This window comes from Carlito syrichta, unplaced genomic scaffold (genome assembly GCF_000164805.1).
Source record: "Carlito syrichta isolate Samal-C Ts95f unplaced genomic scaffold, Tarsius_syrichta-2.0.1 Scaffold302584, whole genome shotgun sequence".
Taxonomy (NCBI): Eukaryota; Metazoa; Chordata; class Mammalia; order Primates; family Tarsiidae; genus Carlito; species Carlito syrichta.
The window spans coordinates 487,388-505,863 of NW_007246680.1; the positions used below are offsets into that span (position 1 = coordinate 487,388).

The following is an 18,476-nucleotide window of genomic DNA, read 5'->3' on the forward strand; positions in this document are numbered from 1 at the left end:
TCCTCCCCTGCCAACTGGAGCGAGGGGCAGGGATGAGCCTGTCCCTCCGGCCCGTCCCCGGCTGCCCAGTAGCGTTTCGCGTGGAAAAGGCACTTTCTCCGCCCGCCGAGATGGGCCCGAATGGGGGCTGCAGAGGACGCGTCCGCGGGCGGCGGCAGCAGCAGCAACAGCCGCAGCGCCGCGGTCTCCAAGATTGAGCTGGTATTTGGGCGGCTGGTGGCGGCGGGGACGGTTGGGGGGTGGGAGGAGGCGGAGGAGGAGGCGGAGGAGGAGGGAGAACCCCGTGCAACGTTGGGACTTGGCAACCCGCCTCCCCCTGCCCAAGGATATTTAATTTGCCTCGGGAATCGCTACTTCCAGAGGGGAACTCAGGAGGGAAGGCGCGCGCGCCTGGAGGGGCAACGCAGGGACCCTCGGCCGCAGCCGCAGCCGCCGCCACCTCCCTGCGCCGGACTCCAGCCCGGGCGGCGAGAGATGCATCTTTGCTCCTTCTCGGCCCGGGCGGCTGAGGGGAGACTGCTCTCGGAGGACCGGGACCGCACTCAACCCGGACGCACCGCCTCCCTCCGGGGCGTAAAACGCCCGTAAACTCCGGCCGGGTTCTCTCTTGGGCGCAGCTGCTGCGTCCTCTTGGGCTGCCCCTCCCCGGCGCGGGGAGCGGCGTGGATTTCAGAGTCGGATTTCTGCTGCCTCCAGCCCTGTTTGCATGTGCGGGGCCGCGGCGAGGAGCCTCCGCCCCCCACCCGGTTATTTCTCGGCACCTCCCTCCGCGCGGCGGCGGTGGCGGCGGCAGCATGGCGAGCCCTCCGGAGAGCGACGGCTTCTCGGACGTGCGCAAGGTGGGCTACCTCCGCAAACCCAAGAGCATGCACAAGCGCTTTTTCGTGCTGCGGGCGGCCAGCGAGGCTGGGGGCCCGGCGCGCCTCGAGTACTACGAGAACGAGAAGAAGTGGCGGCACAAGTCGAGCGCCCCCAAACGCTCGATTCCCCTCGAGAGCTGCTTCAACATCAACAAGCGGGCTGACTCCAAGAACAAGCACCTGGTGGCTCTCTACACTCGGGACGAGCACTTTGCCATCGCTGCGGACAGCGAGGCGGAGCAAGACAGCTGGTACCAGGCTCTCCTGCAGCTGCACAACCGCGCCAAGGGCCACCACGACGGGGCCACGGCACCCGGGGTGGGAGGCGGCGGGGGCAGCTGCAGCGGCAGCTCCGGCCTCGGCGAGGCTGGGGAGGACTTGAGCTACGGGGATGTGCCTCCAGGACCGGCGTTCAAAGAGGTCTGGCAGGTGATCCTGAAGCCCAAGGGCCTGGGTCAGACAAAGAACCTGATCGGCATCTACCGCCTCTGCCTGACCAGCAAGACCATCAGCTTCGTGAAGCTGAACTCGGAGGCAGCGGCTGTGGTGCTGCAGCTGATGAACATCAGGCGCTGCGGCCACTCGGAGAACTTCTTCTTCATTGAGGTGGGCCGTTCTGCTGTGACGGGGCCTGGCGAGTTCTGGATGCAGGTGGATGACTCGGTGGTGGCCCAGAACATGCACGAGACCATCCTGGAGGCCATGCGGGCCATGAGCGACGAGTTCCGTCCTCGCAGCAAGAGCCAGTCGTCGTCCAACTGCTCCAACCCTATCAGCGTCCCCCTGCGCAGGCACCATCTCAACAACCCCCCCCCCACCCAGGGGGGGCTCACCCGCCGATCACGCACCGAGAGCATCACCGCCACCTCCCCAGCCAGCATGGTGGGTGGGAAGCCAGGCTCCTTCCGCGTCCGCGCCTCCAGCGACGGGGAAGGCACCATGTCCCGCCCGGCCTCAGTGGACGGCAGCCCTGTGAGTCCCAGCACCAATAGGACCCACGCCCACCGGCATCGCGGCAGTGCCCGGCTACACCCGCCACTCAACCATAGCCGCTCCATCCCCATGCCATCTTCTCGCTGCTCGCCTTCGGCCACCAGCCCGGTCAGTCTGTCGTCCAGCAGTACCAGTGGCCACGGCTCCACCTCGGACTGCCTCTTCCCACGGCGGTCTAGTGCTTCTGTGTCCGGTTCCCCCAGCGATGGCGGGTTCATCTCCTCGGATGAGTATGGCTCCAGTCCCTGCGATTTCCGAAGTTCCTTCCGCAGTGTCACTCCGGACTCCCTGGGCCACACCCCGCCGGCCCGCGGTGAAGAGGAGCTGAGCAACTATATCTGCATGGGTGGCAAGGGAGCCTCTACCCTGACCGCCCCCAACGGTCACTACATTTTGTCTCGCGGTGGCAATGGCCACCGCTACATCCTAGGAGCTGGCTTGGGCACAAGTCCAGCCTTGGCTGGGGATGAAGCAACCAATGCTGCAGATCTGGATAATCGGTTCCGAAAGAGGACTCACTCGGCAGGCACATCCCCTACCATTTCCCACCAGAAGACCCCATCCCAGTCCTCAGTGGCTTCCATTGAGGAGTATACAGAGATGATGCCTGCCTACCCACCAGGAGGTGGCAGTGGAGGCCGACTGCCGGGCCACCGGCACTCTGCCTTCGTGCCCACCCACTCCTACCCCGAGGAGGGTCTGGAAATGCACCCCTTGGAGCGTCGGGGGGGCCACCATCGTCCGGACAGCTCCACCCTCCACACTGATGATGGCTACATGCCCATGTCCCCAGGGGTGGCCCCAGTGCCGGGCAGCCGAAAGGGCAGTGGGGACTATATGCCCATGAGCCCCAAGAGCGTGTCTGCCCCACAGCAGATCATCAACCCCATCAGACGCCATCCCCAGAGAGTGGACCCCAATGGCTACATGATGATGTCCCCCAGTGGCAGTTGCTCCCCTGACACTGGAGGTGGACCCAGCAGCAGCAGCAGCAGTGCTGCTCCTTCGGGGAGCGGCTATGGGAAGCTGTGGACAAATGGGGTAGGGGTCCACCACTCTCATGCCCTGCCTCATCCCAAACCCCCAGTGGAGAGCAGTGGTGGCAAGCTCTTGCCTTGCGCAGGTGACTACATGAACATGTCACCAGTGGGGGACTCGAACACCAGCAGCCCCTCTGACTGCTACTATGGGCCTGAGGACCCCCAGCACAAGCCAGTCCTCTCCTACTACTCATTGCCAAGGTCCTTCAAGCACACCCAGCGCCCTGGGGAGCTGGAGGAGGGTGCCCGGCACCAGCACCTCCGCCTTTCCGCTAGCTCTGGTCGCCTTCTCTATGCTACAACAGCAGAAGATTCTTCCTCATCCACCAGCAGTGACAGCCTGGGTGGGGGATACTGTGGTGCTAGGCCGGAGCCTGGCCTCCCACATCCCCACCATCAGATCCTGCAGTCCCATCTGCCTCGAAAGGTGGACACGGCTGCCCAGACCAACAGCCGCCTGGTTCGGCCCACAAGGCTGTCCCTGGGGGATCCCAAGGCCAGCACCTTACCTCGGGCCCGTGAGCAGCAGCAGCCGCCGCCGCCGCCTCAGCCTCCTCTGCCGCACCCTTCAGAGCCCAAGAGCCCAGGGGAATATGTGAATATTGAATTTGGGAGTGATCAGCCTGCCTACTTATCTGGCCCTGTGGCTTCACACAGCTCACCTTCTGTCAGGTGCCCATCCCAGCTCCAGCCAGCTCCCAGAGAAGAAGAGACTGGCACTGAGGAGTACATGAAAATGGATCTCGGGCCAGGCCGGAGGGCTACCTGGCAGGAGAGTGCCGGGGTCGAGATAGGCAGAGTGGGTCCTGCACCTCCTGGGGCTGCTAGCATTTGCAGGCCTACCCGGGCGGTGCCCAGCAGCCGGGGTGACTACATGACCATGCAGATGAGTTGTCCCCGTCAGAGCTACGTGGACACGTCACCAGTCGCCCCTGTCAGTTATGCTGACATGCGGACAGGCATTGCTTCAGAGGAGGTGAGCCTGCCCAGGGCCACTGCAGCTGCATCTGCCTCATCCTCCGCAGCTGCTACTTCCTCCACTGCGCCTCAAGGGACAGCTGAGCTGGCTACCCGCTCATCCCTGCTGGGGGGCCCACAGGGACCCGGGGGCATGAGCGCCTTCACTCGGGTGAACCTCAGTCCCAACTGCAACCAGAGTGCCAAAGTGATCCGTGCAGACCCGCAAGGGTGCCGGAGGAGGCATAGCTCCGAGACCTTCTCCTCCACACCTAGTTCCACTCGGGCAAGCAACACGGTGCCCTTCGGAGCAGGGGCTGCCATAGGGGGCGGTGGCGGTGGCGGCAGCAGCAGTGAGGATGTAAAACGCCACAGCTCTGCTTCCTTTGAGAACGTCTGGCTGAGGCCTGGGGAGCATGGGGGAGCCCTTAAGGAGCCAACCCAAGTATGTGGGGCTGCTGGGGGTTTGGAGAATGGTCTTAACTACATAGACCTGGATTTGGTCAAGGACTTCAAACAGCGCCCTCAGGAGCGTCCCCCTCAGCCGCAGCCTTCCCCGCCTACACCCCCTCATCAGCCCCTGGGCAGTGGTGAGAGCAGCTCCACCCGCCGCTCCAGTGAGGATTTAAGCGCCTATGCCAGCATCAGTTTCCAGAAGCAGCCAGAGGACCGCCAGTAGCTCAACTGGACATCACAGCAGGTGCGTTTTGTGGTGACACAGTCAGAAGACAAAACTGCTTTTAACCTTGTGCTTGAATTCTGTTCTTCGCCTCTGTCCCTTCCCACTCTTTCCCACTGCTTCCTCAAGGACAGTGCACTTACATTCTCAGGGCACACAAGATGCTCACCCACAATGACACCTGGCAGACAGTCAAATAAACATGTAGGAGCAGCCACAGGAGGGCTTTTCATTTGAGAATTTCAAGTGTAGTACTTACTGTAGTATTTTAAAAACTTAGATCCTAGAATGCCAGTTCTGGGGTTTGTGAAATTCCCATATAAGAACCTTGATCTCTTCACTGAATTTTTATTTTGACTATTTAGGTCATTCTCTGGAAGAACAGTTGTACAAAAAATATTTGTTAATATAAGGGCTTAAACCCTTCCTTTAAGATAGTTTATCAGAGCTCCTAAGGGTGATCTTATCGAGTTGCTCTGTGTATTTTTGTTCTGTGATTTCACAATACCAAGGCAACATAAACAGCTGCGGGAAACATTGATTTCTATTCATACTGCCTTAAAAAGATTCGGGAATAAGAGCTTTTTAGGCCTACATGTTGAGAAAGAAGTACCTATCTGTGATCTCTCAAGAAAGTAATTATGAGTGGCCTTTTCTTTTGGTTCCATATCAGGATTTGTGAAATATTATTCACACACTGACCCCTTCCCCCATCTCACAGGCATGGCCTCTTTTATACAGGATATGCAGGAAACTCTATGTGTCTGAGGCTCATTATTAGTTAAGAGTTATAGATCCCAGGATGTCTGCCTTACAGGCGTCTCTTGCACTGAGACATCACACATATCATTTGGGGGCTACTGTGCTTCTTCTGTAAAATTACACATTTTTATGTGGAAAAGAAGGCATATTAAGTCAGGAACATGGAGGTTTTGCTTTGTTTTGCAGTGAATGTAAGGGCTAAACCGTGTAGTCTTTTAACTTTTAAGATATTTATTGTTTGCCTTTAAGTTCAAGAGTAGACACCTCAATAAATATTGAAAGTCAGCTTTTAGGTCTTCTCTAGCTAAGGCTATATTGAAAATGAAAAACACTTGTAATAGGAAATTAGTCTGCTCTTCGTTCTGTTGAGCCTGTTTTCTGGTGGTCATAATTGTGGGTAGAAGAAAGGAGTATAGTTTGCAAATAATGTGATGAGTTGGCAATGCAGAAGTTTCCAGCATTTGGAAACATTTTATTTTGACAAACTGATTATCTTGTGAATTGTGTATATGTTACACAGAATGAGCTTTTAAAGGTGTTATTTTTTTCTTAATATGTGTCTGTTCATAAGAAGTTAATTTGTGCCTTGGGTTCCTATTGATAGGAATTTGTTTAGTATGTGATCACAGTCTCCTTGACTCTGTTTACAATATTTGATCCATATCATTCTCTATTTTGTAGAACAAGATAAAAGTGTCTGAACATTCAAATTAAGATTTTAGGTGATGTTATAAAAAGCATTTATTGAATCAGCATTTATTCCAACATTTGTTTTCATCCTTCATTAGATGAGAGATTTAATTGTGTATGTCAACATCAACAATACACATTTTGTTTATTTCAAATGATGATTTTGGGAGTTGGAATCCCTGTAACACTATTTACATTATAAAGTGCTTCATTGATAAAGTACAGTAATGAGAATTTGAAGGAAACAAACACAGCAGAACTAAAGTTTTGGTTTTAAAGAAGATGAAAGAAGAGACTAAGAAACAATGAGTTTTTCTCACCTGTTTTCTTACTTGCATAGGTTTCTTTTTATAGAGTAGAATAAATGATGCTCATGTTGAAAAAAAAATCGATGACCAAATGGAGTTTTCATTTTTAAAAAGGGCTTTGAAGTAAAATTCTCCATTGGTGGACAATATATTAAAAAAATAAACAAAACCAAATAACTCCCAACCTTCTATTCTTAGCTTATTTGGGGGAAATATAATATTCTGGAATAATCATATAATCATACGCATAATAATTCTGGAGTAGCAGACCATACTTTGACTGCATTATGCCAGGAAAATTCTACAGTGTATATTTGTAAAATGTAAATGTTTGTGTGTCTGTGTTTTAAGTGGGGCACCAAATGCTACCTAGCACATTTACATCCTCAATTCTGCTTGCTTGCCTTGTTGAGTTTAAAGATGTTATTTGATAGTCAATTATCATCTGAAACAAAAAGAAGTCAGACCTGTGAGTGGCCAACAGCTTCTGCTCTGAATGAGTATGTTAGTTTGTGAAAACGTTTTTCTCACTTCGTCAGCAATTGCTGTCTTTGCCTCTTTTCCTGATTTCTCAGGTAAAACTTGAAACATGGTGAAAGGAATGAGATTCGATGAGGGAGGGGTATGCTGTTCCTACTGACCTCTTGTTTTAAACATCTCGGATTGTTTAATATTTGTCATTGTCTATTAGAGGAGAATATTTGTGAAGCATTACTTTCAGGAGTTCAGGACTTGTTGGATGCCTTTCTGCTATACCTATACCGTAGTCCAGCAGCGTTTTCTGTTTCTTCTTTCTCTTGTCAATCTGCGTGCATTCGCTAACTTACTTGTGACCTGCTAGTTTTCCTGTACTACCCCTTCCATTCCCTTTGTTTTTCACCTCTTATTTCGTGTTCCTGGCGTTGCGTTTTGTTTGTTTGTTTGTTTTTCTCCTTTTCAAAATTTCGCAGTATTTGTGCCCCACTCTCTGCAAGAGAGTAAACTGAGAGCCTAAAAAGGGCCTCTCAGACTCGATCATAACAACCTCGCTACCTTTCACCGGCATCAAATTTTAGCTTTGAAACTGCAGCTGGACAGATACAGCAGGCTACCGCAAAGACACACACCTGAGTCATCCCGTTTGGGTTCAGTTTTTGGTTGTCATTCTTTGTTATACCTTCCCCCTTTAAAAAAAAAAATCTTGCATTTCTCTTTCATTCTATTTCCCTTTTGTGATTCAAAGGGTTCTGAGCATCCAGACTACCTTCCCCTCCCTCCATCTCGCCCCCTACTTCCCTTGCTGTGTGGCCTTTTTGGCTGGCGCAAACCCTGGCGGCCCTGGCACTTTCCCTTTTCCGGGTCACCTCCGCTTCCTGCATTCCTCCTCTTTTATTTGGCGCTTGGCTTCCCCCTCCCTCCTTCAAGCCCCCTTTTGGCTGGGGGTGGGGAATCTGCAGCCAGGCGGTCCCGGCTGCCGAACCCCTTCCCGGGGCAGCGTGGTCGGCGGTGGCGGGCGAGCCTCCCGCCCCTCGGGTTCGCAGCGTGTCTACTGGCCCTGGGCTGGCGGGGAGGCTGGGTGCTGATTGGCCTCCTCCATAGCCAATTAGCGCGTGGAACGACCGAGCTGCCGCAGACGCGGGGCGGGGCCTCGGCGCGGGGGCGGGGGCCTGGGATCCTCAGGCGGGGGCGGGGCGGGCGTCCCTGGCCGCCTCCTCTCAACCACTTCCCTCCGCCCCTTCCCCTCTGGAGTCCGCCGAACCGAGCCAAATACCCCCTTCTCAATGCGCCCCCCTGGCAGAGCCATATTCTTGCATCTAGACCAGAATCCTAAGAATGAAAAAGTCCACCCAGCCCACTGGCAGGGGCCGGAAACACACACTTCCTCTTATTTTTAATTGAGAAAAATCCGGGCCGTGACCATGTGACGTGCCCCATTTTGTTTCCCTTGTCTCTACTACGGTTTACTACGAGGCCACGTTCCTACATCTTCCTGTCTCGAAATCCGCCAGCAGAAGGGAGCGGCAGCACGTGGCTGCGGGACTGGTGGGGCTGGCGTGCCACTCTCGCGTCTCTTACTGATGGGGAGGAGGAAGCAAATGCAAGAGCTGTGGCTGGCGTTGTTTTGGGGTCAGTGGGTTGAAAGTGCCTTAGGCTGTGTACGTACACTTTATTTGCAAAGCACCTGAGCTAGATCTAGGAACACTGATCTTCTGAGGCTGTGGGGGAGCTAAGAGTGAAATGAAAAACGTGGACTACAGCTTGCAAAGCCTGAGAATCTCGAGAGTCATGGCAAGGGCTCGGTGGTGTGTTCCTTTCCGAGGTTTGGAGGAAATGCTGCTGTATTCTCCCAGATTTGTTTTTCTGTCATTGACAGTCCAAGTGACAGCCCATGTTAGGCTGAGCAAATTGACTTTGAAAGCTTGCTAGATTTGTGTTGTGCATCCTCCTATAACCAATATTATGTGAGACACATTATTATATGGGATGGAAAATGTCTTCAGATTTGTCCTTTTTAAAATAAAGAAGGAAAATAAAGAGAAATGTTATGGAAGTACGATCTTCTCCCTATTCCTCTCAAGCATTTGTCATTAGCCAGCATCTCTCTTGCAACACTGAATGGTAAGCCCCAAAGGCAGCCCTTTTCTTGTGGGGCCTGTTGAAACATTAAGTTTAGTTGAAAATATACCTAAGAAGGTGTAAATGTAATGCCCTAATACTGCTACTGAGCAGTGGGACAAGACTTTTCTATTCCAGAATACTTTGGACATCTAATAATCTTCTTAATTTCTGTCATTATTTAGGTAACTTTTTATGTTTAAAAATTAATTAAAAATTCTGTGTTATAGACATTTATCTGAATGTCCCTTATGTAAATACTATCTCCAGTACTGCCTTACAGGAAGGGACTTGAATGCCACATTTTTTTGTTTTGTTTTGTTTATCAAAATTTATCTAAATTCTTGGAAAACAGCTTTGTGCTATATTGAATGATACAGTGGAAAAAACAGCTCTTGGAAGCCAGAGATCTTGGGGTCTAACACAGTCTGTGTCCTTCACTAGCTGAGTGACCTTGGGCAAGTCACTTAATTTCTCTGGACCTATTTCCTCATCAGTAACGTGAGGATTTTGCTCTGAATTATTTTAACCTCCTACGCAGCTCTAAACACAGGAATGTTTTGGAGAAAATGACTGATGTTCTTTAATGGGTCAGTTGCAATGAAGATTCTTTCTGAAGAAACTGTTGACAGGGTCATAATAAAGTATTAGAATATCCTGTTTTGTCCAGTTCTGGCCTTTGGATTAGACATTCTTTATGTCCAGACTAGGGCCTGGAAGGAAAAAAAATTGTTTTATTCAGACCTAATTTAACCTTTTTTTGTTTGAAGGAAGCATTTTCAGATTTTAACAGACCTTAGGAAAAACTTTCCTGGCTGCATCAGTCTATGAGGAGGGGGGTCTATGGACCCAATACAGCCCAGAATTTATTTATAAAAAGTTGTGCATTTATTCTTACATGTTTAAACTTCAGTCACCTTCAAAGTACTCTCCATTTGTTGCAATATACCTTTTGAGACACTTTTTTTTCCAGTGCTCAAACAGCTTTTGAACTTGTGAATTTTGATGTCTTTTAGTGCTTCTGCCATTTTCTGGTTTCACCTCTTCCACATCAGCAAAACGTTTCTCTTTGAGGACTGCTTTTATTGCGGGGGAACGTCGTACAGGGCAAGATCTGGTGAAGAGGGAGGGTGGAGCATGGGGGGGGGTCATGTCGTTTTTGGTCAAAAATTACTGAACAATCTGTGAGGTGTGGTCAGGTATGCTAGTAAATCACCCATCATGGTGAAATGGGGAAACGTGTTGACAGAATCTCCAAAAAAAAATTTATATATATATATATATATATATATATACTAAAGTCGAGCACAGCCTCTCACAACGCTAGCTGGTCCATTGATGCTGATGGGTTCCTAGAACACTTACCTAGCACACTTACTGGGGAAGTCTGTACTACAAGGGTCCCACTCTCCAAAAGATAAATCCTTACCTTTTTGGAACTATCTCTAGACTGTATCAGGCTCCTTTCCCATTCCCTTTTTCAAAGTCAAATATGTATGGGAATGCAAGTCACCTGCTAGTTCCTGCATCCTAAGGTTAACTCAGAAATATCACACTCCACAGTATAGGTTAAGCTTTAACATCAATGCATGTCTGTGACATTCTGTTTACTCTTTTGGAAGTCATCCCTTTTTGTGGGTGGTCTGTTTATGGATAATGTTTCTCATTTGTTCCATCAGCATTCTCCAGTGAGATATCCACTTAAGTGAATGGAAAGGAAATCTGAGAAGCCAGTTGGGAACTATAGGAAGTCTTCCACAATTTTTTTGTTTAGCTTCGTTTTTCTCTATTAGGTGTGTGAAACAACTTAATACTTCTCTTGTCGGCAAAATTAGTGATGTCCGGCTTTTTTTGTGTTAAGATTTTTGGTTAGTCAGTTGAGTTGTACAGTGCTTTACTGATCCAATGTTGTCTCAGTTGTTGAGTTGCCAATAAATTCAGAAGTTCCGACCTTTTCCCCACCTCTGTGTGTGGATTTCATAAATCTATTGAATAGTCTGTTGACTCAATGAGGACTCCATTGACTTAGTCTTTTCCAATCCTCCATTAAGATGTATTTCCTAGCTGAATAGTATATAAATGGTTCCTTTTATTTTGATGGGTTGGTAATTTAGTATAACGGAACACTTTACAATTTTAAGGTTTTGTTTTGTTTTGTTTTAAAGAAAACCATTTCCTCAATTATTTCCTTGTGTTACAGTTACTGGAAATGGTATTCACGGAAAATAGCTTCTTGGGAATTCAGTTTGAAATCAGTTTCACCATAAAGATTCTTTACCTTTCTTGCAAACTAATACTATTTTTGCATTTACAATAATAGATACCCTACCACATTCATAATTATGCGATTGATTTATTATTTCATTACCTTATGAGTTCATAACTATACGACTTTAAAAGCTTTAAAACACTTTTTAAAATGTTATCGAAACATGTTCAGAAGGTGTAATCACATCGAATTTTAACTTAACAGAATTACATTCGAATATTAGTGTAGTACAATAGTATACTAATTTTAAACTAATATGAAATAGTTACTAAAAGTTTTTGTACAGCTTTTTAGAACAATAGGCTAGTAAGTGTCATCTATTTGCTTCTGTTCTTGTCTTACATTTTGGAAATCTTAGTATCTCTCCCATTCTTAATTCACAGAAAAAGGGGAAGATGGATTAGAAAAGTATAAGGTATTGTCATCTATGGTAATAGGAACATTTTCCATTTTAATAATATTCTTGCTGCAGGCTGTGCTGTAATCTATTTGTTAAAATAAATTTGGTTGAATAAATGTTATTTGTGCTTATTCAATGAGTTAGTGATCTTTGAATAATAGAGCTGTTAAAAATGATGTGTTTATGTTAAAAAGACCGCTTTTCTTTTTCAACTCCTTTTTTGTATTTTCATTCATGAATACAGAGGTCAGACTACAATTTCAGTAGTAGCTACCTTAAAGTGGAGAGGAGATTTTTGTCATTTTATTACTCTACCTGCAATGTTTATTGAGTAAGCTGAGTTGTGTGGCATTCATTGTTTTTCTTTTACCATTCTATTTTGTTTATGTATTATATATGCATTCCACCCTCCTTCTTTTTGTTGTTGACCAAAGAATACTTTGATGTGAGTTCTCTGATCCTCCCTGACATATTTAGGTCATGTTGCTTGAACAGTATCACTTAATCTTGATAAGTTTTGTTATATTTGTTGAACCGATCAAAGAAACATGATTTTTTTTTTCAAATGTATATAATGTGGCAAACAGATTATATTTTGCACAGAAGGTTATACTTTTTACCTTTTAAGAAGGCTATGATCTAAATGAGCTGGCAAAATTATTTTAAAAAGACATTTATTAAAATATAGCAGTTAGTTGAAGGCCACAGGAATATTCAGCAATTATTATGTAGTCAACAGTCATTCATCTGATCTTCTCCAACAATCACATCCCTGTTAATTTTATAATTATTTGGTGGGCTCTGTGGGCATAAAAAATAATTATACTTACTCTTAAGTTTGAGGGGTTGTTGGAATAAGAAGAAGATCAGAAAATCTTTAGTGCCTCTAATGCAGTATTAGAGGCCACCTGTCTCCCAAGTCTAACATACATTATCTGCCCTTAACCAAACAGACCCGGAACCATTGTTTCTTCTTCTTCCTCGCTCCTTCCATTTCCTCAATAAATACCATTGAGCACCTATTAAGTTCTAAATAGCACACCTTTTCTTGAAAGAGGATGAGGGTAGACACATGGAAATGGAGAAAAAAATGGAACTGAGGGAAGATCACCAAAGTAGTTGCCAAATTTCTTATGGCACAATTTATCTAGGAAAAAAAATTAAGATTCAGAACTTGTAATCTGGGGAATTTGGCATTTTTCATAAACTTAAAGGACAAAAGTGCCCATCTACCTTAAAGTTTTATTTTTTTCTGTATCATCTAACTATGACTTCCTGTCTGACATTAATACCAACATACTAAATAAACTCTCATTTGGAAGAATGGCTCACTTTTGAGTATTAAGCTTGCCAACATAACATTAGCAAGAAGCTAGAGAAAGATACTTTGCTTTGGATCTTTAGTCCCAAGTAAAGCCCTTGAGGAGGGGTCCAGGTGTTATATGAAGCTTTTCCTTGCTATCTTAGCTTTATTATTTGAGGACTTTTTTCCCTTTCCCTTTGGGTGGGTAGTTTTTATTTTTAGCAGTAAAAGGCTCCAACCTTTGAACTTTGGTTCCTATGCTTAATTCTGGCTGGAAGTATAATCTTTGAGATTTTGTTATTACTCTCTCTTATTCTACTACGATCTTTCTCTGTTTGATGATGTGCAGTCATATTTGTTTTTAAGTTTGTAGAAGTCTCCTACAGAAACATTTGAAAAAAAAACAAACATTTTTTAGACAACCCAAGTTTTATAAAAGCTGGCTAGGTCTGTCCGCACTGTTTTCTTCTCTATGTTTTTGGTATAGGAAGTACATGCACATGTATAAGTTTTAAAAAAAGATACAGAGGCATTCCCCCACCCTTGACCCCAGCTTCTCATAGACCATCATCACTGCTAGTTTTTTGTGTATCTTTCCAGAAGTGGACTCCTTTAAGTTTTGAAGTTTGTAATAGAATGTTGGTTAAATGCCTGACTGCTCAAAGTCTTCTCTGAAAGAATATGCTCAGATCCTAATTTACAGTGCTAAAGGAGCACAGCAGATAATATACCTTATACAACAGATTTACTGCTTTTCATTAAAGGGAAAAAGAAAAGTACTCTGTACTTTTCATGTGTTTTCTAAATCCTCAGGTTTAAAAGGCCACCAGTGATTTACCTAGTATAATTCAGTGAAGGGGGAAAAGCATTAAGAAATGATCTACTTTTCCTATTTTGAAGTGTTTGTGCAAATTAATAAAGGAAAGGTGTCTAAGTTTTAAGCACTAGCATTTTAAATCTTTATTACTTTTTCTTTTCCTGTTCATTGTCATGGTAGTACTCAGACACTCCCCCCACTTCCACCCAGACTGGATGAATAACTAGTTCTTAATATAGTATAGTAGGATTAAATATAAAGGTTAAGGATTCTTTTGAAGACTTTCTGGACACCAGTGTCTCATAATTATCAAAATAATTAATACTTTGTATTGGAATAGCCTTTTCACCACTTCAAATTCTGGGAGCAGTTCGAGATTTAAGATTATAACAAATGATTAAGGAGATTTCTGTATACTAGTGATCTACTCTCACTCATTTTCTCCAAAGTTATTAACACTGAACAGAAGTAGAATTTAGACATTCTATCCTGTCTCCTAAGGAAGATGTGTATTGCTGAGATAAATTCTACTTTGAACCAAAGAGGAACTTATCTAATGCTCAAAAACATTTATAACTGATGCCCTGTTATCCTTGTTGATTGTGGCCCAGGAAGAGAATGACTAGAATGAGATAGCTCTTGTTATAAAATAGATACTTTCAAGAATATGATAACAAATAACATTTGAATCAGAATTATCAGTGTTTACCATTTTTGGTGACTTATCAATAAAAATATACTAATAGCTACTGCTATTAGTATTGGCTTTCTTCCAGATCATCTAGAGTAAAGAAGAATGAAATTCATCAACATGAAGAAATTTTAAAAAACAAGACCATTAAGGAGTTTTATATATGAAAGTATCTAGTGTCTTAGGTGTATGTATCATTGAACTTTTGATGTTTACCAAACAACCACCAACCTAAGTGCTTTAAAACATCAATCATTTATTAGATCACAATTCTGTGTGTTGGCGATTTGGGCTGGGTTCAGCTGGGTTGTTCTTATGCTTGTCTCACTTAGTTAAACTCATGTCATTCAGTCACCTGCAAGGTTGGTTGGGGGCTGGTTGTCTAGGATGCCCTTCTTTACGTGTCTGATGGATGCTGCTGTCAGTTGGTGCTTTTATTGACTGTACCATGTGTCTCCCTGCAGGCTAATCCAGATTTCACAAGGTATTGCACTGGTTCCCAGCAGTAAGAGAAAGGAAGCAATTAATGTATAAGTACTTTTCAGGCCTCTGTTTACATCCCATTTGCTACTATCCCATTGCCCAAAGCAATCACATAGCCACAGTCAGGGGGTACAAGGGGGTAAAATACAGATATTGCTTCTTGATGGGAGAAGCCATTGTTTCTGATTTATTGTAGAATATAAGTGCATTTATAGATGCAATTGTTTTTTTCATCATTAGTAAATGTTTATTCGTTGCATGTTGAATATTTGGAATAAAATGATTCTTAGATTTTTTTTAATGAAAAGTTCTAGCTTTGAGTGAAATATTAGTAATTTCCTTCATATTAAGATAGTATCATTTTTTCCATCATAATTTTTCTTTGAAAACCATAAACACTTATATTCACTTAAGTAAATTTTGATTGAATTTATACTGTGTGCCAGTATCGACTGAAATAGGTATAGCACTTCATAGGGGGCAAAGAATAAAGATGTAAACAAATAAATATGCCACTGTAAAATGTGGTATGATGAGGAAGGATAGGGTGTTAGGAAGTAGAATAATGGTTACCAATAGAAATGTAGGGACCGGAAATGATTTGAGAAAATAGTAAATCATGTAGTTGTGTCATTGAGGCTTGTGAAGGGAAGGCAAATATTTTTATATAGCATGTTCTGTAGGCCAGGTACAGATTCAAGTCTTGGGATGGCATCTTTTTAAGAGTTAGAACTCCCTCTTGAGAATACCTCTTATTGGCTGAGTAAATGCTGAAAGCTCACCTCTAAGGAAAACATTTTAAAATGACTACTGAAGTTTCTGGTAGCAGAGGCTGTTGTCTCTTTTTAGTGTCATTGGTGGTTGGTGAAAATATTTAGACTATTTGTTGTAAATGCTTATTATGAACTAGGCTGGAGGATTACACTTTTCTGGCAGTCCTCAGGCTGCTCACATAGTACCTGAGATCTAATGTAGTACTGGAAAGGAACCAAGAAGGAACCCATCTTCCCACTGCCCCCTTCACCAATGGTTGACTGTCTGTCCCCACTTAGACCACTAGCTGGGCCAGATGAGAACAGGTGGGAACACTATATTTTTTGTGGGAAGAGGTAGAGAGCCAGGGCTGAAAGGGAGTCAGAGACTTTGAAATGGTTTGAACGTCTCAGCACTAAGATTTTTGTAATGCAGAGTTGCTGATTATTGGAAAACAAATACTATTGGTTTGCTACATCCCACTCAGCAAAGTAAAGGTGGTACTTTGTTAACTCTTTACTCAGCTCTTTCATTAGCCAGTATTTGCAATTTTTTTTTTTTTTTTTTTTTTTTTTTTTTTACCAGAATCTCAAATACCTTAAGGTTACAGAACAAAACAAAATGGGACATGGAATAAAATATGTTGTGGTGAGAGAAGAGAGAACCCTAAAGTTTTATGCAGTGGTATTTATAATGTGATTTTGGCAGTTCTAACCCATACCCTTAAGTCCCCCCTTGCTTGCCTTTCTACCCCACTTCCCAATTCCAACACACTCTGAACCACAGCTGAACAATAACTTCCTTTCAAAGTGGCTTCTATTCCCCCTAGCTACATTGAAGAATATTAATATGATATTGTTTTAAAGGGTAGATAATGAATTAATTTCTGAAAATATTTTACTTTCACTAGTAGGGTACCCTGGAAGTCATTAAGAGTATAATTAAAACTTTCTCTCTTGCCTAAACTTTCCCACAAGGGGTGGGGGAAAGTTAGTGAGTGAAAACTACAGTCCAATAAAAAAGGTTACATTCCTAAAACTCTATCTTTAAAAATATTTTGCAGCCTGAGCCTTTGGTCCCTCACAAGTCCCTGCAAGGACTGACCTTCAGAAAGTGTACAGGCTTGTTGTTTCTTGGGCCTTTGAACTGGGTGAAGAATGTTTCTCAAGATGGAAAAATGAATGACTGGTGTTTTTAGCCTCGAGCTTGAAACTTGCTGAAGGAATGCTATTGTGTCTTCAAAGCCTGCTTCCCACCACACTGTATTAGTTAGATGGGCTCATGGAAAGGGTCTTTGCATTATCAAATAACACAACAAAAACCCATGCCACCCAATTCGATCTAATTCACTGGCTCCTTTTAGATGGATTTTTAATTAATATGTCTCTTCTCTAAGAATGGAATTCCATTCCATCGCTCTTTCCTTACCCCTACTGATAGGATACACCTTCAGCCTTTTTCTTTTTCTTTTCTTCTCCTTCCTTCCTTCTTTCCTTCTGTCTTTCTTTCTTTCTTCTTATGAGGGGATTTTTATTTTTAATAATGCAGAATGTATTTAGGAACTACTCTTACCTTTGGAGAATTCTGAATGGATTTCCAGCATAATTAAGTAAAACTGTATTGGTAATGCATAATCAATATGTTTACATAATAAAAGAAAACACCTAAAGTATTTTATTAGCTGGGTTCAAGTGTACCTAGCACCCTGCCTCTTTCTCTTACAGAAAGTTTACCTTTTCCCGAAGAATGATTGGTAACAACATCTGGTCCTTACTCCAATTGCTGGTTGTATGGTTTTCTTTCCTATTAAAAAGTGTGAGCTATTTGGGAGTAGGCTCAGTATTCATGTCATAACTCCATTACCTGAGTTCGTGCTCACAAAACACTGCCAAATTGGAAACATGCTTATCAACAGTTCAGGGAAGAGTCTTGAATCAAGAAAAAGGATGGCTCTAGAAAAGTCCCAAACAAAAACAATAATGTGGGTATATTTTGAGACCTCAAACCATTTCATTTGTCAAATATTTTAAAAACTCAGATTTAACAATATCAGATATATTAAAAATAATCAAGCACAATTACAAGAGTCCTTGCAGTTTGGAATGACTGGATATGAAAACTTGGATAAAATTAATTACAACTGCATCATTCCTATGTGAAATCCCATTTTATCTTAAAGTCTTGGATATTTTCTCTGTTCTCCCAAACCATTCTTTTGAAGATTGACAGAAACTTTGCTTTGCTTTGACAGGATTTATTTCTCTGCTTCCAACCGTAGCTCATCAACTTTTATTCTACTAATATAGTTCTTCTGATGCTAATTGTAGCTTACTGATCTAGGTCATAGCATAACATTTTTACGGAGGTTTCAGATATCAAAAGCAACAAGAAAATTATTTGAAAACAAGTATTCTATCATAGCTACCTCTATTTTTATTTTTATTTATTATTTTTGTTTGTTTGTTTTTGAGTTGGAGTCTCACTCTGTCACCCAGACTGGAGTACAGTGGCCGCTCCCGGCCACCGCAGCCTCGACCTGCTGGGCTCTGGCGATCCTTCCGCCTCAGCCTTCCAAGTAGCCGGAATTACAGGCATGCGCTACCACGCCTGGCTAATTTTTTGATTTTATTGTAAAGATGAGGTCTCGCTGCCCAGGCGGGTCTCGAACCCGCGGGCTCGGGCAATCCACTCACCTCAGCCTCCCAAAGGCGCGGGATTACAGGCTGAGCCACCGAGCCCGGCGCTACCCCTATTTTTAAAAAGAGGCCAGTTATTAAGTTTGTAGTTCATAGAGTTCCAGCCTAAGGTATCCCTTTGGCTCCTTCCCTTTCTTCCTCTTGGGTATACTTTTGCTAATTAGACCCTCTAATAACATA

The 18,476-nt window shown here is 44.3% G+C and overlaps 1 protein-coding gene across 1 annotated transcript in view; it reads left to right on the forward strand.

Moving 5' to 3' along the window:
- Positions 1 to 18,476, forward strand: part of IRS1 (insulin receptor substrate 1) — a 61,042-nt gene continuing 42,566 nt past the window's right edge. Inside the window, exon 1 of the mRNA XM_008056968.1 lies at positions 1 to 4,550. Within this exon, the coding sequence (XP_008055159.1) occupies positions 795 to 4,529 (3,735 nt within the window). The 5' untranslated portion in view covers positions 1 to 794 and the 3' untranslated portion in view covers positions 4,530 to 4,550. The remainder of the gene's footprint in view (positions 4,551 to 18,476) is intronic.